Genomic DNA, 22,095 nt, shown 5'->3' on the forward strand with positions numbered 1-22,095 from the left:
ACGGGAAATGTAGTATTAAAAGGGGTATTTGGAGGAAGTGGGAAAGCCGCCTGCGAAGGTATCGATAGACAGCATCGAGAAAAGGAATGAATAAGCAAATAAAAGCAATAACAAGCAAAACTGACTCCAGGTCGAGAGGGATATAAACGGAGGCTGACAAGTGTCAGGGGAAAGAGAAAACAAACGTGTGGTGGAGAGTATGTATAGCAGCCTGACAAAGGCTTGTGTGGTGAAACGTCACTGTTCAGGCAGAGTTGAAAGATTACCTCAGGATTTTGCCATAACATCGACATATCGACCCTTCTTACGTCCTTTCAGGGTACCTCCCTTCTTGGAAGTCGGGGCTGAAAGTAAATCATCAATGGAACTTGCATGGCTCAGGGCAGTTCCAGGTCTTGAAGATGGAGTCAAAGGTGGAGTACCACCGGGAACTCCCAGCGAAGACGGGGGAGGAGCAGAGCCATATGGCGAATTTGGGCCACCCTGAGCCGACAATTGTCTGGCTAGTGGGATGGGGACTGCATCAGGTGCACTTGCGACAGACGCCGAAGTAGGTGGGCGCTGTTCAGCGCTGGCAGACCGGCTGCCGGCTGCTGAGCCCTTTGGCGGAGGTGGTAAGGCAGAGGTGGAGGACGTGGCACTGTTGGGATCCTTCTTGTTAACCCAACGCTTCAGGTCTTCATCGAAGTAGAACGAGCTTTGTTCTCCCAACTTGGCTCGGATAGGACCGCCAGAAGCGCTTGGGTCTCGCTTCCCGAACCAGCCAGTAAACCACCCCTTCTTTGCATCTGGAGGTGGACGTTTGGCTAGAACACAAATTAGCTGTTCTGTATATTGAAAATCAGGTGTAAAACTTACCATCTTCTTCGGCAGCCTTCCTAACAAGTTCAGCTGCTTCTCGTTCCCTACGTCCTCTGTCTGTTTCTACTCCATTTGTGGGTGCGGCTGCGGCTGCTCCTTTGCCAGTATAACTGTCATCATCATCGTCATCCATAAAGCTCTTCCTTGGTTTGGGCTTCTTTTCTTCAGCTTCTTCACTCTCAGGCGACTCAGGTTCATTCATAGGGGGCTCATAAGAAGGCGGCTCATAAGATGGAGGTTGGTATCCGCCCTCTGATGGAGGTTCGTATCCTCCTTGAGATTCTTGCGTGGGAGGAGAATAAGTGGCATTGACTGATTGGTAGGCGGGCTGAAACGAGCTTGGCCTGGGAGCCGACACCCCCATTCCAGGAGCTTGCTCTGAGGTAGTGCTCGGAGCCAACGACGAGCTCGCTTCCTCAACAGGAGCTAGTGGTGAGTGAGCAGGTAATGGCGTAGAGTGCGTAGTAGGTTGGGGGGCCACTGGCGATGGAGAGTAAGGATTGCCGGCTGCGAGTGGAGCGTAGCTATTCTCATAGCCAGTGGAAGGATCTTGGGAATGTCGCCTCTGTGAGTATGACCGAGCAGCAGCACCCCGTGAGGGGGAACGCTGCGAGTCTAGAGAGCGGCGGCCGCGAAGCTGATCCGGGGATGAAAAAGGGGCATATTGGTTATTAGGTGCATATCGAGAGTTCGAAGCAGGGATAGCGACTGGCTGTTGTTGGTGTGTAGGGAAATATGAACCGAAAGATTCAGGTCCTCCAGGTGAATGGGTGACTGGCGGAGTGCCAACAATATTTGCGAATGGACCTTGGTCTTCATGAGGCTTAGATGGATCAGAAGAGTCGGGGCTAGAGTCGTCACCAGCGACAAAGCTATTGAATTTAGCCCACATTGAGCCAGATACCTTCTCCATGCTGGGTTTCGACATCCAAGACGACGTTGAATCACCGGGTGATTGGCGTAGGCGGTTTGAAAGCTCCTCCAGCTCAATGAAGAATCGCTGGTTATAGTGCGGCGAGAGTTTGGTTGCTGTCTTCAGCAGGGCGCCAATTGCTTCGCAATACTGCTGGGCTTCTGAACGGTGACCTGTCTCAGCAAGAGTCATTGCATGTTGAAGCTTGAAAGCCTGTAAGTGAGGTAGAACGTGTAATGGCGTAGCTGTGAGGACAGAAGTAGCGAATTCGTATACCTCGGTGAGCAAACACGCAGTAGAATCAGCCATAAAGGTGAATGGATATCGCTTGTGGTCGGCTCCAATAAGGACGATATAAGCATTCGGGTCCTGAAGGCTTCCAAATATAGGGTTGGTGCTAGATCTGGCAATCAGGAAGCAAATATGGGCCGCTTCCACTCTTCCGTACGACGAAAGCAACCTACCCAGTGCTAATATAGCCTGGTCATCTTGGGCGCTAGAATTGCTCAAAATCAAACTCAAGGTCTCTTGCCATTTGTTGAGTCCATCAAGTGCGTTCCCGGTTGGACCTTGACCGGTACGGGTATTAACCATTTGCAAACCAGCCCGTGCAGATAGAGGAACTAGCTCATCTGCACTCTCCTCGAAGTTGCCAGCCAGTACCTCGTAAAGAGCAGCAAGCGATTGGGTGTTTTCGCCTACAGATCGTACTTCACGACGGATGAACTCCTGAACAACCTGCTTCCAAATGGATGGATTTAATGTTGAGGAGAGTAGCATGGCATGGCCCCACAGCCGGTGGTCAACGGCATCCCATATGGCCTTTTCACGTTCACCAAGAAGCAAGTTATGTTGAATTGCGTCTAGGCTAACATTAGCAGGCTCCTCTTTGCCATAAAGTGTGTTCGTTGAACCCATGGTTGGCGCTCCCTGATCATTTTGTGGGGTAATGGGCGACAGAATGCTACGAAGACTCTTTTCTGCATCAGGAGCACCTCGAAGGATACCATCATGCTCAACAAGCGTTCTGAGAACCTTCCAGAGCATGATTTTCTCTACCTTGGCTTGATATTCTCCCTGAGTGAGACTCACGAGACCTTGGGGGTCCTCGTGTTCGAAACTCGAAATCATGTTTGATAGCCAAGTAATGACCTCTTTCTTTTTGGATTTAGACTTCAGAGGCCCGGGGAATTTGGCTGGCATAACAGACTCTGGAATAGCATCATTGAAGGAACGTAGTTTAACTTCACCTGGGACCGGCTTCATACGAGGAGCCAATTGCCCAGTTGAGTACAGAGGAACACGCTTTGGAAATGAGGTTATTAAGGATCCGCCGAAACCGAACTTAATAATAGGAGCGCCCTTCCAACGCTCTAAAGGATCGAGGCTATGGCTATCTGCTGGAGCAATGAAATCAATAGCGGGTGCTGGGTGTGGATCGACCGTCATAGCACGAGCCAGCGGAAAATGGGAAGCTGGAGGAGGTCCACTGGGTGCGTGAGCAGATGCGGGCCTTTGCGCATTATCCTGTATTATAGATGGGTGTCCTTGGCTATAAATCCGCTTCCCAGGAGACTGGGTTTGCGACCTGCGGGGCGGAGACATTCGTACAGGAGCAGAGGGCGGTGGCATGCTAGAAGGCGGGGATGAGATAGCGTTTGCCATTGGAGCATAGTTCCTTTGCCCAAAGTCATTATGGGCAGCTGGAGGAGAGAGATGCTGAGCTGACTCCTGGCTGCCAAAAGAACCCTCACGAGGAGTTTCAGGATGAACCTGGGGCCTAACATGACTAGAATCGTGCTGTGCAAGGGGGCTTGAGGTTCTTGGCTGAAATGGAAGCGTAATTCCCGCATGATTTGGCATGTATGAGTGACTAGGTGCGCTGCTAGAAAGCGGGGGTGCGGGAGAGTAACGTCCAGATGCCGCGGGCTTCCCAGTTGGCCTGGAAGAGTATTGTGTTGCTGGCTTGGTTGCAACAGGCCCAACAGGAGCTATGACGTTTGCGTAAGGGTCCATTCTTGGAGGTGCCTGTAATCCATACTGCCCTTGAGGCTGGGGCTCATTATGCTGCTGAGGTGTGGGAGTCATCATTTGCGAACCTGCGGGGGCCTGTCGGCCTGCTTCTGCAGGAGGAGGAGCATATCTTCCTCTTGTTGATGGCCTTGACCGTGGAGCTATTGGAAGTTCTTCAAAAAAATTGCCAGGACCCGCTGGTTTCTGAGACTGAGGTTGAGGCTGAGGAGCATAAGGGTTGGTTGGCGCTACTGGAGAGGCAGTTTGCAGTGGCGCAGCGCTATAGGAGCTAGAAGGCCTGGAATCGGGAGTTGGTTGATACGGCTGGCTGATATTAGAAGCAGACCGTGGAGCGATTCGGCGCTTTGGTTGCAAATCATCAGGTAGATCATATGGGGATTTGTATCCAGCCTTTGGCTGGTTCGAAAAGCTTTCCGCAGACGCGGAGACCGGGCTGATGGGCTGCGCATGTTCTCCATAAAGGGCGGGGGCTATACCCTCCATCATCGAAGAAGATGATGGCTGATGAGGGGCGTACGGATTAATTGGAGGGGGTGCGGGACGAGATTGAGGTAAATACGCCGAAGTGTTGGGTGCATAGCGCTGTGACGGGGGTGGAGCTGGTGGCTTTTCATCTTCCTGCTGAGCTGCGTTATCATTATCGAGCAGGTCATCGTCAAGAAGCTCATCATCAAGTAAATCATCATCAAGGGCTGCTTTCCATCGTTCCGCAAGTTCATTCTCATCTAAATTCTCTGGGGTTGTTTCATCATCCTTAGAAGTCTGGTGCCCATCGACCGCTTCTGATGTAGACATCTGTTCACAAGGGATGCGAGGAGGTTCGACAGGAGACTCATCTCCCCGAAAAGCATCATCCATTCGTAGTGAGTCTAGCACTTGTGAAGTCTGCTTTCGGTGTAGTGTGGGTGGTGCCTCCGATTGCTCTGCTGCCTGCGACATGTGAGAGCTAAAAAAGCCCGCTTCATCTGTAGATATATCCTCGCTGAAAACCGAATCCAGGGCACTTTGCTGTTTGGGCTGTGCAGCTTGCTGGTCATCGCTCTGTTCGCCGCTATCGACCAAGGGGAGTCCTTCCTCAAACCTCGATTCCGCAAACTCGGGTGGGATATAGATGGGCTTAGTCTGAGTGCTGACTTGATTGAAGAAGTCTTCCCCTTCGGCCTCGTTGTCTACTTCGTCATTCCATAACGGTGCGGCATTCGTGCTCCCTGAATTAACATTGGACTCTGTGGGAGGAATATTGGGAGTATCGTTATTCGGATCATGCTGCGATTCAGCAGATTCAATAACCTGAGGCGCAGATGTGGTGGTGTGGTCTGGCTCGTTTGTCGAGTTAACGGTAGGGAATGAATTGGTTCTCGAGACAATATCATCTCGTGCTAATAGCTCCGCGGTATTAGATCTCGAGAGCAATGTAGTCTGCTCATCGGAAGACTGCGTTATGGGCTGTATCGAGTCGTTAGGGCCAGATGATGTTGTATCCTCCGTCAGGGTGACCTCTGGGACATTTGGGTCAGAAACTTGTAGGTTTGTAGGTTGGGGAACATATTCAGTATCATCTACATGCACTGAGGGAGCCTCCAGCTTGTCCTGTTGAGGTGTCTGAGTATTTGACTCTAAGAGGGTAAGGAGTTCCGAGTTTTCTGTGTTTACAGCAGTATCACCGAGTCCGAGGACACCTGTAGGCTGGTCGAGGGATGTGGATGTCTCGGTACCCTGTGACACCTCCTGGGACTCAGATGGTTGATGGTCATCAGACGGATCCGAACCGGTAGGGGGTCTAGATGGTACGGTTTCCGTTGGAGCGGAACATTCCTGTGAATCCGGGAGAGCGGCGGCAACGTCTGGCTCAGCAGACGGCTTGCTAGATGAATCGTCCGACATTTTTATGAATCAACCTGCATAGCAGCCGGTCAGCATCGAGTTCTTTTGTTTGTTCAAAGGGCCACGCCATCCCGCATACTATACTGTTCAGTGAAGTAGAAACAAAAAACGAAACCAAAACTTGAAACAAACAACGCTGAATTCAAATGCAAATGCCAACCATGGCGGCCAGGACTCAGTCCTAAGAATGTACGCTTCTAGCAACAGAAGAAAAGGCGATGATGCCGGGAAGAAGAAATCGTCGACGTTGAAAAAAGCATCCCAAAAACTTGCCAGCTTTCCTTTTTCGGGGCTTTGCAGGCAGGGCGCGCGACGGCAAAATATCGGGCCGTCAACGGCTTAGTCATTAATCTCGCATTACGTCAGCTAATGAAAAAAAAAAAAAAAAAACCAGAGAGAAAAAATAAAACGACACCGGTGTGATTCGAACACACGCTCCCGAAGGAATTTGCTACTCTCATACAAAGATGGTTACGCGAAAAACGTAACGTTCGAGGCAAACGCGTTAACCACTCCGCCACAGTGCCTTTCTAGTGGAGCGAGAAAGCCCTTGCAGTAGATAGACCAGGAGCTGAGCGAGCGCCAGTATGTGGTCTTTCCCAGCCTACAATGTATCCATCGTATTGCGGCCATTTCCATCAGTATCGCAGGCTGTACTTCTCTACTGTATTTTTTAAACAGTTTTCCGCACAGCCTCATCAAATGAATGACTCAAGCTGGAATTTCCATGAGGCTCATTCAGGTATGTAAATAAGGTAATCAATTGGCTACAAGTTTTACTCGGTAAGGTTTGCATCGCTTTTTTTGAAAGAGTAAGCTTGTAAACATTTTGTTAATTGTCTGTTTATTTTATTTTTTTTTATTTTATATTTTTTTTCTTTTTGGGAATACCAAAGCTGTAGATTGCTCTGGGACAATGGCATTATTAACACGGTATTTGAGGGAGCCAAATACTAGCATCTATCACAAGTACAAGTGCAAAACCCAGCCTTTTGTTGATAACGGGACAATTACTCCACAAGGAGGTAATTTCAAGGGACTTTGACATTAATAGAACAAACGTAAGAATACTAGACGACAGGCTCTTAGACAGACTTGATAGTTAGTCCATCGTGTCTTCTGCGAAAGCAAAAAACACTAACATACCTAAATCCAGTCAATCTATTATATGGGTCACGTGGAAGAACATGATGAGTAAATAAATAAAAAAAGCGACACCGACGCGATTCGAACGCGCGACCCCTAAGGGATAAGATTTCAAATCTTACGCATTAACCACTCTGCCACGGTGCCTCGGCATCGAGGTGGCCCCTTTGCAGCATTATAAGCTGGTGGGCGTTTGCAGCAATCTACAATGTTTGATAAGTCGTTCCTGTTGTGGTGACATTGGCCTCTTCCACCATAGACGTATATTCAGGTTCTGCTTGCTCTTTGATATATGCAATGATATATTAGTAGTCTTCATTATTGGAAGAATTGCTCCGTAAGTGAGCAATGTTTTGCGCAAAGGATTGTCACGGGACCCTGCGCCTTCAGACTATCACGTGAATCGAAGCCACCTTAAAGGAATGACGACAGGCCCAAAAGGGTAAAGAGCATGAAATATTCAATGTTGATGCCTCCGGAGAAGTCAACAACAGCACAAGACAGCAGTGGACAAGGGGGATTTTGGTTTTACCACCTTGACTGATACAACGGAGCGTCTGCAGTGCTTTTTAGTGCCGGCAGTTGGGCAGCTCTTAGGGTTGTTGATGGCCAGAAACGCCATAACTACTCAAACAATCATAGGATAACGATGCTATCGAGATAGCAACCCCGGACGCTGTTTTACGGCCCATCTTTTTAATCTCGCTCTATTACTCCTCTCCCACGGTAACTTTTTCGGTGCAGACCTCCGTCACGATGCCTACAAATTCCTACACAACACACCCTGATCGACAGTCGATAAATTCCATAGACGACGATGACGATTTAGAGCTGGAGGAGCTTGGGGTGCACTCGAGTCCGAGATTCGGTGATAGCGATGGACATCGGCGGCCTTCAGATGGATCACGCTGGTATAGTCCTGCGATCTCATTGAAGAAGTTACGGCAGAAGACACCGAAACGGCCCTGGGAACGGGATATAAGGCAGAGCGGAGAAGATGATGACCTGGATGGTCTGCTTTACGACCAGGAGCATGAAGAGGCCCATCTCTCTCATGCAACAATAAGTTCTGCCGATGACGACTCACCTCTCCTTACAACCGGACAACGGCGGCCGCTGTCCCGACAGTCATCTGGCCAAGCTCGTTCAGGCCTGCGGTCCAGGCTCGGACTTCCGATTTTTGGCAACCGTAGCTTGGCCAGAGAAGGGATGCTCGACCGTTTCAAGCGCCCCGGATCTACCCAGACTGCTAACACTGTCCCTCCCCGCGAGATTTTGGTTGGCCAGGTACAAAAATCCCGATACCCGCCTAACGTCGTGTCGAATGCGAAATATACCCCCTGGAGCTTTCTCCCACGTACTCTATATAATGAGTTTTCTTTCTTCTTCAATATTTATTTTCTACTCGTGGCTTTGTCTCAAACTATCCCCATTCTGCGTATTGGATATATATCCTCATATATTGCGCCGCTTTCGTTTGTCGTCTTCATTTCTCTTAGCAAAGAAGCGCTAGATGACATCTCTCGTCGTCGAAGGGATGCAGAAGCAAATTCGGAGGAATACAGCGTATTGTCCTTTGATCGATCATCTTTACGAACCCCTGGCTTGACATCCTCGAAGGGTCAAGCGCCCAGGTGGCCAGAGCCTGTTAAAATTACCAAAAAGTCTAGAGATCTCAAAGTTGGTGACATTTTGAAAATCGGAAAGGATCGTCGTCTCCCAGCAGACGTCATCATCCTGAAATCTCTACCAACCGATTCATTATCGAATTCCCAGCACGACGCCGAGTACTTCGTGCATGATAATAGTGAAGAAGAACACGGAGCTCCAGAGACTAATGAAGATGGTGAATTGTCAGAGGCAGCTGGTTCTACGGAGACATTCATCAGAACAGATCAACTGGACGGTGAAACGGATTGGAAATTGCGGCTTGCATCACCACTCACCCAAAACCTAGCCCTTCCCGAGCTTAATAGGATACGCATAACCGCCAGTTCTCCAGCAAAAAATGTTAACGAATTCGTTGGAAAAATCGAACTTGCACAGTTACTATCAGAATCCTATGATCCGGCGGCTGAACAGAGTGGGAAACAGGACGAACATTCGCCTCAGCTTCCGTCAGCTCCACTTAGTATCGATAATGCTGCTTGGGCCAACACCGTACTCGCCTCCAATACGGTTACCTACGCAGCTGTTATCTACACCGGCTCGCAAACCAGGTCCGCCTTGTCGACCTCCGCATCCCGTTCAAAGGTTGGGTTGTTGGAACACGAAATAAACAGCCTCACGAAGATTCTTTGTGTCCTCACCTTGACATTGTCGGTCACGCTGGTGGCGTTGGAAGGATTCGAACCGACCAACGATAAGGAGTGGTATATTGCCATTATGATTTATCTTATTCTTTTCTCCACCATTATTCCAATGAGCTTGCGAGTGAACCTTGACATGGCCAAAACAGTTTATGGACGGTTTATAGAGAGGGACAAGGGGATACCTGGAACAATTGTGCGAACAAGTACAATCCCGGAGGATCTGGGAAGAATTGAGTACCTCTTGTCAGATAAAACTGGCACTCTGACTCAAAACGGTAAGTCTAAATCCCTTTTTATTATATAATTGACTTGGTCTATGACTAATTTTGAAATAGAGATGGAACTGAAAAAGATTCACGTTGGTACAGTATCGTACGCTAATGAAGCAATGGAGGAGGTTGCATCGTTTGTTCGACAGGGATTCTCGGCCTCTGCATCAGCTGGTGGAAATGAACTGTTACCCTTTACCAATGCATCGGCACAGCCGAGCTCAGGGCCAGCAACCAGAACAAGACGTGAAATCAGTTTGCGTGTTAGGGACTTGATCCTTGCGCTTGCACTTTGCCACAATGTCACGCCGACAAAAGAAGAAGAAAATGGTGAAGTCGTAACAACTTACCAAGCTTCATCACCTGATGAGATTGCCATTGTTAAATATACAGAGGAAGTGGGACTTAAGCTGTCTCATCGAGACAGGCAGTCCATCATTCTTACTGTTGGTGACTCTGGCATATCTATTAAAGCCAAGATTCTGGAAATTTTCCCATTTACATCGGAAAGCAAAAGAATGGGAATTATAGTCCAGTTTTCAGCGGATCATTATAAAGGCTGCCCAACACAACTACAGAATGAAATCTGGTTTTTTCAGAAAGGTGCTGATACCGTGATGTCGTCGATTGTGTCAGCAAATGACTGGCTTGACGAAGAGACCGCCAACATGGCACGAGAAGGATTACGAACATTAGTAATTGGAAGAAAGAAACTCACTTCTGAACACTATGGTGAATTTTCTAAGAGTTACAAGGAAGCTTCAATGTCTCTCAATGACAGAGATAGTCTAATGGCAAGGGTGGCTCGAGACTATCTTGAACAAGATCTAGAGCTATTAGGTGTCACTGGCGTCGAAGACAAGTTACAGAAGGATGTAAAACCTTCACTGGAATTGCTTAGGAATGCGGGCATTAAAATATGGATGCTTACCGGGGACAAGGTTGAAACTGCCCGTTGTGTTGCTGTATCCTCTAAGCTCGTCTCTCGTGGTCAAGTTATCAACACAGTCACGAAACTTAAGGATATGGACGCGGCAAATGAGGCCCTGGATTTCCTCCGCAATAAAACAGAGTCCTGTCTTCTAATTGACGGGGAGTCCCTTGGCCTCATGCTTTCTCAATTCCGGATACCCTTTATAACGCTTGCTGTACGTCTTCCTGCAGTCATTGCCTGCCGATGCTCTCCGATTCAAAAGGCCGAGATAGCAACTTTGATCAGACAACATACCAAGAAACGCATTTGCTGCATAGGGGACGGCGGTAACGATGTGTCTATGATCCAGGCCGCCGATGTTGGGATTGGGATTGTCGGGAAAGAGGGGAGACAAGCTTCCCTTGCTGCTGATTTTAGCATCACGCACTTCCATCATCTTACCAAGCTTCTGTTCTGGCACGGGCGTAACTCTTACAAGAGATCTGCTAAGCTAGCTCAATTCGTCATGCATCGTGGTTTGATAATAAGCGCCTGTCAAACTATGTTCAGCATTGCAAGCCACTTTGACCCCAAGGGCTTGTTTATAAACTGGCTACTTGTGGGCTATGCGACAATATATACTAATGCTCCTGTGTTTTCACTTGTTCTTGACCGTGATGTCGACGAAGGTCTAGCAAATTTATACCCCGAGTTGTATAAAGAGTTAAAATCCGGGAAAAGTCTCAGCTACAAATCGTTCTTCACTTGGGTTCTTGTCTCTGTCTACCAGGGTGCGGTAATAGAAGGTCTTGCCCAAATTCTCGTCGGCGAAATCACTGGGCCTCGGCTCGTCAGCGTCTCATTCACTGCCCTGGTATTGAATGAACTCATTATGGTTGCTGTTTCTATTACCACATGGCATCCAGTTATGATAATGTGCATTGTAGGCACTGCCATAGTCTACGGTGCTTCTGTTCCATTCCTTGGCGACTACTACGATCTTGCATATGTTGTTACATGGGGATGGGCCTGGAAAGTATCTGCTATCTGTGCTGTTTCGCTTATACCAGTCTGGGCCGTGAAATTGATAAGCCGTACCTGGAGCCCGCCAAGCTACCGCAAAGTCCGCGGCTGAAAGTTCATACATTTCACCCAACGTTTATCACATCAACTAAATTCTACATTCTCCTTTTTTCCCAATACTTGTTGTTCTTTTTTCCTTTGATTTTTCCTTTGATACTCTTTTGATACTCCTTTTCGCGGTTATGAGTTTGGGAAGGTATTTTTTTTTATTCTATATGCTGTATTTCATGATCTGGGCTGGCGCCTCCTTTTGGTGTATTATACCCCAGGCTTGGGGGTGTTCGTATGATAAATATGTAGATTCATTTCACGTCCGCATTGTCCTGATAAATAGTCACTGCATAGATTACTGATTGAATTGGCACCTATATATATATATATATTTTTGCAAGGTTGTTTTATATGAAGATAGCTGAGGATTAAATAATATATATGGTGCGGTGAACGAGTAGCCCAACTCACGTCGGCTAGGGTATCAATACGTGTTGATAAAATATGTACATACAGGGGCACGGCGGAGAGAGAGGAAATAAGAGGAGAGACTGACTGGGTTAGCAGATAATCACTCTCGTAATGACGATCGTGTCAGAGATGCGAATTTTAAAGAGATATCAGTTATAATACCAACAAAAAACGCCAGGGCTCACTAAAGGAAAATAGCCGAGTATGCAGGAGCCTTGATGCACTCTCCTCCTCTCTTTCCTTTTTTCCTCCAGTTGTATGACATGGAGTCCAAAATTATCGATAGCCACCACTGCGGCCTCCAGAATAGCCTCCCCCATCACCCAAAGCAGAACTAGAATCAAAAGACTTGCTAGTGCCTAAAGATGGTTTGCTGCCTCCACCGTGCAACCGCGCACGAAGTCTGTCTTGCGCAGAAGCGCTAGATAATGTTCGATCCATCCCTTCTGGACGTGACAGTTGGGCACCGGAAGTTTGGTATGAACCAGCGCGCTGGCTGGGTAGCGGTCTCGCTCCGCCAGTAGACTGGGATCGGCCTCCAGCCTGAGGTGAAGGATCGCGGTCATATCCGTTACTCTGGCTTCTCAAGCTGGCTCCAGGGTGGTGGGGCAGGTGGTTTGGAGCAGGTTTTAGGGACGATGGTAAAGCATTTTTATGGCCTGCCAGGCTATTCTGGCTTCGACCAGAACGAAGACTCCCTGTAGCTTGTTGCTGTTGTGTATTGGAACGCCCAGAGTCATCCCACAGGTCCCCTAGGCCACCACGGCCACCTGGCTGGCTCGGAGTGCCGCCATAGCCCTGGAAAGATGTCTGAGAGGTCGCAATAGCTGGGGCGTTGTATGCTGACTTCTTATCTGGGGGTAACCAAGGGGGTAACCTGCGGCCCTTTTCGTTGTAATACGCGCGTAGAACGTTGGAGATATGTGAGAGGTCCTCGTTTTCTGGGTCGTCTGTCTCGTCTGCGGATATAGCACGCCGGAGAGAGGTGAAGCGGGTACTGAGGTTGGATATCGATGTTATGGAAGAGAAATAGGACGCCATGGTGAAACCAGCACCAGCGGAGGAGGTGTGCCGTATGTAGGCGGGCGAGGGGCTAGAGGGGTGGTAGCTATCTGTTCGGTTCAAGAGAAGAACGGCGCGAAAGTCCAGATATCAAAGTCGAGGAGGAACGAAAATGAATATAGAAGCCCTTGTAAAGGTCTCGCTGGTCAGATGTTTTAATATGAAACGTGGAGTGGGAAGAAAGTTGAAAGTGTTCAAGAAGATCACCATCCCCCCTAGCTCCTGGGCTCAAACTAAGTCACATGTCCATATTTGTCTACATCCATAGAGAGCTTATTCAATATATTATGCCCGAACAGCAGGTATTCAATATAATAATTCAGGACAGCAGTTCAAGCTTCTATGCATTTCAATCGACCGATCTTGACTGGAATGTTTATAATCCTTACATGAAACCTCATAGAGACGGAGCCGTTCGCCCAAGTAGATCCCAAAACTCCGGCCAAAAAGTTAACGCCCGCAAGAAAATTGAACAAAAGAAAGCACTTTTTGTCTGGCTTGTCAAAGACGTGTTCATGCAAACAGCGGCTCTCTCGCCGGCCCTTCAGTCTCGTACTCGATCTCGACATGCGCACCCTTCTTCCGGGGCCGAGAGGGCGCTGCAGGCCGTTTCCTCTTGGGCGCCGCGGCGTGTTTCTTCTTTGGCTCTTCCTCTTCGTTGGTCTCATCGCTGCTAGCCTCTCCATCGTCACTCTCACCCTCATCATCGTCATCGTCTGCCCCATCGCCGTCTGTCTCGTCGCTCTCATCTCCGAGCCAGTCTTCCAGGTCTTCCATGTCCTCATCCTCGTCGATGTCACTAACATACTCAACTTCACCAACGCCCTCCTCTTCCTCTTCCAACTCCTCCTCAATGCCCTCATCGAGATCTTCGTCCCGTTCACCATCTCCTTGTCTCTCTAGACCCTTAAGAACCTTCTTCCAGATGTTTTCTTGAACATTCAGAGGTTGTTCACCATACGCCCCACTCCTCAATCTCTCAATGAGCTCCCTTTCAATCGCCCGCTCAAGTTTGGCAGCAGCTTCTGCTTTTCGTTCTCTCGTTTCCTCTCGTCTCCTTATCTTGGGTGCCAGTTTTGGTACCAGTTTTTCACCCAAACGCTCTTCCTCTTTGGCAAGCTTTCTCATCCGTATGTTGACTTGAGTAAGCCGGGTAAGACGTTGCTTGCACTTGTGAATCAAAAACTTAGGCCAGTATATCAATCGCTCATCTAGCTGGCCCAGGGCTTTTGCATAATTTGAAGATAACCGGACTTTCTCCCACCATTTATTAGGCATGTGAGAGCGTTCTACCGTTTTCATGTAGAGGTACATTGCACCTGTACTGGGGTCTGATCGAACGGTCGCGTACCGAGAATTTGCTAGAGGACATGATTGACGGTTGCAAAAGCCAGTAACATTGTATTCGTTACGGCAGAAATTTTGGCCTTTGTCGGTTCTATATTCGCAAAAGGTTAGAGAGACCTTTAGTGAGGAGAACCAGATACCTACTTGAGCTTGTAAGAACAAAACTGCTGGTTAATAACCTGCCAGACGATTTCGTCTGACGACATCTTGATAATATCAAGCCGTTCTGATGAGCTTCAGGTCTGTATATAGACCGGAAGAAATTGCATCTACTTCGCTCTTCGTTTCTTAGCGATTTTGATTTTGATAAAAAAAAATATTTTAACTTAACTTTTAAGTTTGCCACATCTCACGTGACACGTCCTATAAAAAATGACCAAAACATGAAATAAAATATCAAAATCGCGGATTTACAGGTAAAAAGGAGGAAGATTTACCCCAGAGCTATAGGTATGCCTTGATGTTGATGAAATATCAAGATATGGCTGAAGTAATGGTATACCCGAGTGTTGCTGTCATTTCAATACTCCCGGATCTTTGGTTTCCAAATGCTGGGACTTTCCATAGAGCTAAGCATTAGGGCATTTGAAGGCCGTAGAAATCAGTAAATATTCTTAGTATTATTTACTGCTTCTAGCCTTGTCATCCTCCCCTATGAAAGGTTTCTTTCTTGTTTCTTCTTTTCCTTCTTTCGAAATACGCAAAACGCTACTGCTGGCCCTTTACTAAACGCGCTGTTCTTTTGATATTAAACCACCTCCTCCCTCTCTGCCCCAGAGATCATCGGAACCTGCCATTTCATATCATATTAATAGCTACAGAGTATGAATGAGACCTCATCTCTATAGCCCTTTAATGCTACATCACTTTCTATAAGCCCTAGAAAGCCAAATACCCTCTTATTTGTTACCCAGAGACTATGAACCAGACTAGCATAGGGATCCGCTGTGAGCGCTGTAATATTGGGTTTTCTTTACCTAGATATTACCGCGCTCATGTTGGATACTCTATTAATCATAATGTTTGCCATCTGTGTGGGGATCACAAGGACTTTGAGACATTTACTAGCCTACAGCAACATCTAGAGGAATCCCATTTCTACTGTGAGCCTTGCAACTGGTTTGCGCCTTCAGCTATCGGACTACGCCAGCACAACACCTGTAAACATTACCTATGTGTTGCCTGTGGTGACTACTTCCCAAATGCGCATGAGCTAAATGGGGTATGTCTATAAAACCAAACCTATAGGGAATGGAGACTAACGCGTTTTTATCTCTATATTATAGCACGCATTCAGACATAGGCCACGCGGAGTTTCCTGTTATTGCTGCCCCCAAGACTTCTCTACGCTCTCTGCGATGTTCAATCACCTTGAATCCGGAAACTGCCCATCGGGAATTGAGCATGATGATATACTAGAACTTGCGGCGAATTTTGTTCGGTCATACAAGCCTGAAAAGGACTATATATTCTTCTGTTACGGATGCCAAAAGCCTTTTCGACGAATGTGTGATCTCTTGCAGCACTCAGAAACTAGCTCCTGCAACGAAGGGTACTGGAGGGGATCTGGATACCTCGGATCGATGGTCACGTATATTGCAACCTGCATTCCAGATTACATACCAGACCCGGATGATAATGATGATAATAATGAAGGAACTCAAGGCAAAGGCAATGACACAACTCCTTATCCAGAAATCAGCATCCCAAAAATCGTCATTACAGGACCAACATGAGATTTTCGAATTTCACTTTCTCTCTGTATCTTTCTCGCCCCTCATAAAGCAGCCACTGCAGGAAATCTTGGAAACTGCAATCTCTATCCTTGATTTGCTTGGACAGACTGATGAACGGGCGTTTGCACCTGGCAGGCCATTTTTCACATCTTTCTTTCTTTCTTTGGTTCTTTCTTTTCCTCTGTACGAATACTGGGAGTACATTATGGAGGGCTGTTGTGGCTTTTCCTTCCGGCTCTATAGGACATATAGATAATACATTTTGCGTTTTGACACATAACTAGTATATTCAAAAACTCGACATCCCGAGTAAAGACAGAACCGCAAGCCCATACCGCATCTATTTACAATCCGTAACCAAGTGCTTCCTTGATGTTTAGTTAAGAAGATCCGAGACCGTAAGTCACTCCGAAAAAAGCAACGAGAAAAAATATGCCGCGGCTGTTTGTTCTGGAGATGCCGAGGTCGCCCACACAAGCTTCGGCTCATCCGCAACTTCAGCAGCTTTCCAACCACCAAACACGATGGAGCCGGCCTCACCTTCGTGGCCCCAGTTAGTTAGTCTTCAGCGAGACGGAGGCGGAGGAACTTCCACTGCCCCGGCTATGCGATCTCTGCTTCTCTCTCACCCTCCCTAACGACTCGCTGACTTTTGCTCCTGCGACGATCCTTGTTATAAAACCTCCCCTACGCGCTGGATAGCTAGGCAGACCGACAATACGCTAGAATATATATCCTCCGGAAGAGTTATAACCCTTGCCCTCTCACATCTGCCAGTTTCACCGGTACGATTCAAGATGTCGTACCCTCTGGACGAGGTGACGGTCACCTACCAGGACCGTGTGGCCATTATCACCTTGAACCGACCCTCAAAGCTCAATGCCATGACCGGTGTTCATTACTACCTCCTCGGCAAGAAGATGCGAGAGGTTGCAGAAAGGGATGACATATATATCACCGTCCTCACGGGGACTGGAAGATTCTTCTCAGCGTAAGCTCCCGTGGGTGGAAGTCGCTAGTTATACAGTACTCTGGGGGGGCTCAACCGCTAACAGTCAAATAGCGGTGCAGACTTTTTGGGAAGTGCGCCACAAACGGACGATAATATAGATGGACGCCGGGATTATGTCCAGGGCTTCGTTGCTAATAACATCGACTTGACACATACCTTCTACACACACCCAAAGATCCTCGTTGTCGCCCTTAACGGACCCGCTGTTGGATTTTCCGCAGCTCTGACCGCTTTCGGTGACTTCATATATGCCACTCCCCATGCCTACATTCTCACTCCCTTCTCATCTATTGGATTAGTCACAGAGGGAGGCTCCAGCCATGCATTTGTCAAGCGGATGGGCCTGGCTAAAGCAAAGGAAGCTCTTATCATGAGCAAACGTATCTCGTCTGAGGACCTGCTACAAACAGGCTTTGTCAATAAGATTTTCACCCCGGCAAGCGGAAAAGAGGAGGATTCGGATGCATTCCTCAAGATGGTTTTGCATGAAATTGACATGACATTAGGCACCCATCTGAACCAGGAGAGCATGTTGAAGATCAAGGCGTTGATTAACGCACCAGATCAAGACATCCTGGACAGACAGAATGTCCGTGAGGTTTTCGGGGGACTAGACCGTTTTGTTTCTGGTATCCCACAGGTCGAATTTATGAAGCTTGCTTCTGGTCAGAAGAAGCATAAACTATAGACTTATTTCACTCTTAGAGTACTTGTCTGGGCGGCACTCTGATCTATTATCGCTCTGATTCCATTTTTATATACCTAATTTAGAGTTTTAGTTATGAATGATGTACATAAATTACTACGTTTGCAATCTTCAGGAATATAACGATAAAGATTATTCTGTCTCCCCTTTTTATTTTTTGTCATCATCACTGTCCCCGGTATCCGGCTGTATCCTTCCCTCGAGTATGTCCCGCCATTGAGTGAGAAACTCACTCATACCCCCCGGCCCACTCCTTGATGCATCTACCACATCTTTTGGTAGTTTATGTGCGGAGAATGGGGCAGCATTCATGTTAGTTCCCGCTGGATTTCCTCCCGATAGTAGAAGGAACAATGGCAACTCAGAAACCACTTCCTCGATATCTGACTCTTCATCATCATCCTCGCCTGGTATTGAAGGTATCTCGGCTGCAGAGGATTCGTTTTGTGCACTAATTTTAAGCCTGACGACCTGTTCGTCAACTCCATTTATTTGATCATTGAAGTTTCGTTCTACCTCTTGGCCAATCTTAAGTATCTGCTGCCACGAAAACAGAAGAGGATCCGTCTTTGGAGCAAAGGGATTTATGTCGATTAACCAGACCCTATTGTGCGGCGGAGGAACATAAACGTCGAATACAAAATCTGGATCAGGGAATGTATCTCGAAGCTTTTCGTCGAAGAAAGACTGAATCACCCTCAATAACTCATTTCTCATCCCGGAAAGAAAGTCATAGTATGTTAGATCCCGCTGGCAAAGACATATTAGTTGCCTATGGCGAACAAAGCACCTAAACTCCAATGATGTGTTGACATTAAAATATTTGCGTAGGACAAGGTGATACGGAATAGGCGGCTGGTTTGACGTGGTAGGCGCGTTATCTTGTTCCTCGTTTGGCTCAACCACACAGTCATCAAATGCATGGTCTAGATCATGGTTCATGAAATTGCTGCTCTTGAGGAGCAAGTAGACATCGTTGGCTGTCCTGCATTGCATATCATTCGTTGGAAGTATCCATTTTGCATCCCTAGGGGCGCTCCAGTTCAGCTTAGGGGCTACTTGGCCGCCAAGCTCTCTGATTTTCGCTATCACTTCAGCATGCACCTCCGGCCACTCTCGCGACGGATCATATGGCTCATCATCATCATGAGAGCCATCTTTTTCTGAGTTACTGTCTCCATTAGACGTGGAGAGGGTCCAGCTGTCATCATCTGATACCTCCAGGCTTGTCTCATCTGGAGGGAGAACTATCCCATCTGCGCGGAGATAGTTAATGAACGATTCAGTTAGAGGAATAAGTCGTGCTTTTGGAGATACAGATCGGTATCTATCACCTATGGTTAGCTCTACTCAGCTACAGGCGTTGACTATACAGGGGGCGTCTTACAGTGAATACCAGGCATGGTATGAGCAATTCAGGATATGCGATCGGGTAATTGGAGGGAAAACCACTGAATTTTCTTTGGGCGGGGAATGTTCCTCTGTAGGACCAGCCATGATCGAGTCGCCCAGCAAAGGGTATCTATCCTTTCCTTCTTTCTTCGAACTATTTAGTTGATGGAGATAGGATCATAAAATATATCAAACCCCGTGGATCATGAAGGCATAAGAGTGGGAAAATGAATAATGACATCCCTCCTTTTCTCCTATGACGCATATAAGGAAGGCGCGTTTAATTCTCCGCTTAGCGCCTAAGTAACTGGTTAAATAAGCGCGCGTTTCAAGGTTGGTCAATTCCAATCACGTGATAATTTTTAACGGTAACTATCTAGTCACCCGCGAGTTTATCAGGAAATTGACAACGCAGCCAGAACGAAAAGGACACAGCTGGGTAGAAGTTGACGAAGCCGGGACGATGGCGGCAGATACTCCGGATGCGATTACTCTCAATTCATGGGAAGATGCGTTTAAGTACCCTGTTCCTACAGTAAGGCGCCTGGAGCAGGAACTCCGCAGAGATGCTGAAAGCAATCGGGACAAGCTCAGGTCCCTTGTTGGGTATGTCCGAGTGCGGCAGCGAACATTTATTACTGCTATACACATGAAGCAAACACCCCGCTAATATATTACTACATATAAAGGGTTAAATACCGAGATCTGCTCGAAACTGCGCAAACAATCGTGGATATGAATACAGATATACAGCAAGTCGAGTCTACTTTATCTAGTATTGGGAGGCGATGCAATCCACGATCAATAGCGAGGAAGAACGATCATATCCATGAATTGAATAATGATGGTTTCAAGTCCGGCAAGAGAAGTGCGCATGGAGCTGATCCTCGAGATACATGCAATCGGGCTAACGTCACAATAGATGATGGACGACAGCTTAAGGCCCACCTATGCCTTTTGCGAAGCTGCACAAACTCGATTGTGAAAATAATACGGGAGCGTGGTTCCGTAGTTCTCGCTGCGAAACTACTAGTCGTTTCGAGACTCCTATTGAAGGCACTTTCACACAACGAAAATGCTCCCCCGTTCGTGAATAGTTTAAAGAAGAATTTGGCTTCTCTCAGGGCGACGTTGCTCAACCGAATTAAGCTACGCTTGTCTGCTGCCAGTATAACCACTGATAAACTTGTGCAGGCATTGTGCGCATTTTGCCTAGCCACTAGCTCCTCCTCCAATGACGCTATACGGCATTTCTGCGATGTGCGTAAAAACGCAATTGGAGAACAAATTACAGAAAACATACATAGCGACGGTGTATTGATTGCCCTACAGCTATATTTGCAAACTTTACGACAAACTGATCATCTCCTCAACGGTCCCCTCTCGGCAGCGTTAGAGAAATTGACAACTCAGCCCCTTCTCGCTGACCCCGAGATTTTATGCTTTGGGGAACTCAACATGGATCTTTTAAAGCCCTGGATTCTGGAGGACATTCGGCATTTCACTCCATGGATCAAGTATAATGATATACCCAAGTCCGAAAGGAGCACTCAACTACAAACATGGTCTAAGAACACATTCAAGCTATTCTCCTCGCAAGCGAAATTAAAACTAGAGGCATTTCAAAACTTTGAGGATATCTTGGATTTGCGAAAAAAGCTGCTCGAGTCATGGCTGATTGTTCAGTCCTCAACTCCAACCCATTCGAATCTGGAAGTGTTAGAAGGTTTACGAGACATCATAAACCACCAGCTAATTTTGATTCTTCAAGGCCAATCTGAAGGCATAGCTAATCTCGGGAGGGAAATTACGTCAGCTATAAGCTGCCTTTCAACAAAGGAAAATGGTAATATCAGGAATTCGTTATGGGATCCGAAACTTGCGTCAGTTGATTTCTCGGAAGGTGCTAAAAGCTTCAAGAGTGAGGTTGTCAATAGATCGCTAGGCCGAGGAACTGAATCTTTAAGACTATTGGATTCGTACCAAACCTGGCTTCGAGCTGTCGAAGCTAGAGCTTCTTTAATTCATGGAATGAAAGCTGATAACTGGGAGGATATTGTGGAAGATGATAGTGATGAAGATGTCATCGACCATATATATGGATGCTTAACAGAGGACGATCCAGCTCTTTTGCAAGAAGAACATCAAAATTCTCTGAAGAAAGGATTTAAGGGACTCCAAGCCGCTTTAACTGACGTTATAAACTTGTTTCCCGAATCGCATAAGGCTTTGAAAGCCGTTTTTCTTCTACGCATGATTCGCGAGATTCGAAACAAGATCCCAAGCAAACTGCTGGACGGAGAGCAACTGCACTTTGCTCGGAATATGACGCCGGAATTACATACCATCATTGCAACAGATATTGTGACCCAACTCTCTACACATATAACAAAGTTGAAGCCTCTCAAGAACATTCTTAGGTGTTCCGGCAGAACCCTATGGGAGGGCAAGCCCGAGCTTCCAGTTCAGCCATCTTCGGCTGCATTCAAACTGCTTCGGAAGCTTGAAGTTTCAATGGAAGACCTAGGCCCAGATTTATGGAACCCTACTGCTCTTTCTGTCTTGAAAGCCGAATTTAAAAGAGCGATCAACAAGCTTCTTGAAGATAGCCACGCGAAAGAACTAGCCGATTCGAAGACTACGTCTTCTGAAAATGGAGTGGCACAGCAAGAACAGCAAACTTTTAGTGGAGATGATTCTAGTACTCAGCAGGACTGTAAAATACAACTCCTGTTTGATCTGATGTACTTGGAAATGGCAATGAAATCTAACACTGCGACCCAGGAAAACTCCATGACTATCCATACTGAAGCTTTGCAAGCGGAAGATGAAACGATGGAAACTCTCAGAAAAAGATCGATCGCATATTGGGAGCGGACCCGGCTTCTCTTTGGGCTGCTGGGCTGTTGATAACTAGGCAATATATATAAACTACAATGAACAACTTTTAATATATTTCATGC

The 22,095-nt window shown here is 47.2% G+C and overlaps 8 protein-coding genes and 1 non-coding gene across 9 annotated transcripts; 4 read left to right on the top strand and 5 right to left on the bottom strand.

Annotated features, from left to right (window-relative positions):
- Window positions 1-267: 267 nt before the first annotated feature.
- Window positions 268-5,692, bottom strand: TRV_06985 (COPII vesicle coat protein Sec16, putative; the record flags this gene model as incomplete). The annotated part of the gene is made up of 2 exons (XM_003018927.1): window positions 268-827; window positions 859-5,692. The coding sequence occupies 2 exons, from the start codon at window positions 5,690-5,692 to the stop codon at window positions 268-270; spliced, it is 5,394 nt and encodes a 1,797-aa protein (XP_003018973.1).
- A 1,212-nt stretch (window positions 5,693-6,904) lies between these two features.
- TRV_06986 lies at window positions 6,905-6,985 on the bottom strand. The gene has a single exon. It is a non-coding gene; the product is annotated as a tRNA-Ser (tRNA).
- A 609-nt stretch (window positions 6,986-7,594) lies between these two features.
- Window positions 7,595-11,467, top strand: TRV_06987 (uncharacterized protein; the record flags this gene model as incomplete). Its single annotated transcript, XM_003018928.1, has 2 exons — window positions 7,595-9,425; window positions 9,486-11,467. 2 exons carry the CDS (start codon window positions 7,595-7,597, stop codon window positions 11,465-11,467), a joined length of 3,813 nt encoding a protein of 1,270 aa, XP_003018974.1.
- A 686-nt stretch (window positions 11,468-12,153) lies between these two features.
- TRV_06988 (uncharacterized protein) lies at window positions 12,154-12,918 on the bottom strand (the record flags this gene model as incomplete). Its single annotated transcript, XM_003018929.1, has 1 exon — window positions 12,154-12,918. One exon carries the CDS (start codon window positions 12,916-12,918, stop codon window positions 12,154-12,156), a length of 765 nt encoding a protein of 254 aa, XP_003018975.1.
- A 534-nt stretch (window positions 12,919-13,452) lies between these two features.
- TRV_06989 (uncharacterized protein) lies at window positions 13,453-14,253 on the bottom strand (the record flags this gene model as incomplete). The annotated part of the gene is made up of 1 exon (XM_003018930.1): window positions 13,453-14,253. The coding sequence occupies one exon, from the start codon at window positions 14,251-14,253 to the stop codon at window positions 13,453-13,455; it is 801 nt and encodes a 266-aa protein (XP_003018976.1).
- Window positions 14,254-15,644: 1,391 nt separating this feature from the next.
- On the top strand, window positions 15,645-16,022 carry TRV_06990 (uncharacterized protein; the record flags this gene model as incomplete). Its single annotated transcript, XM_003018931.1, has 1 exon — window positions 15,645-16,022. One exon carries the CDS (start codon window positions 15,645-15,647, stop codon window positions 16,020-16,022), a length of 378 nt encoding a protein of 125 aa, XP_003018977.1.
- A 797-nt stretch (window positions 16,023-16,819) lies between these two features.
- On the top strand, window positions 16,820-17,722 carry TRV_06991 (uncharacterized protein; the record flags this gene model as incomplete). Its single annotated transcript, XM_003018932.1, has 2 exons — window positions 16,820-17,013; window positions 17,086-17,722. 2 exons carry the CDS (start codon window positions 16,820-16,822, stop codon window positions 17,720-17,722), a joined length of 831 nt encoding a protein of 276 aa, XP_003018978.1.
- Window positions 17,723-17,890: 168 nt separating this feature from the next.
- TRV_06992 (uncharacterized protein) lies at window positions 17,891-19,237 on the bottom strand (the record flags this gene model as incomplete). The annotated part of the gene is made up of 2 exons (XM_003018933.1): window positions 17,891-19,067; window positions 19,128-19,237. 2 exons carry the CDS (start codon window positions 19,235-19,237, stop codon window positions 17,891-17,893), a joined length of 1,287 nt encoding a protein of 428 aa, XP_003018979.1.
- A 358-nt stretch (window positions 19,238-19,595) lies between these two features.
- On the top strand, window positions 19,596-22,042 carry TRV_06993 (uncharacterized protein; the record flags this gene model as incomplete). The annotated part of the gene is made up of 2 exons (XM_003018934.1): window positions 19,596-19,738; window positions 19,822-22,042. The coding sequence occupies 2 exons, from the start codon at window positions 19,596-19,598 to the stop codon at window positions 22,040-22,042; spliced, it is 2,364 nt and encodes a 787-aa protein (XP_003018980.1).
- Between the last annotated feature and the right edge of the window lie 53 nt (window positions 22,043-22,095).

Source organism: Trichophyton verrucosum (genome assembly GCF_000151505.1).
Source record: "Trichophyton verrucosum HKI 0517 chromosome Unknown contig00859_1.f1.exp, whole genome shotgun sequence".
NCBI classification, from domain to species: domain Eukaryota; kingdom Fungi; phylum Ascomycota; class Eurotiomycetes; order Onygenales; family Arthrodermataceae; genus Trichophyton; species Trichophyton verrucosum.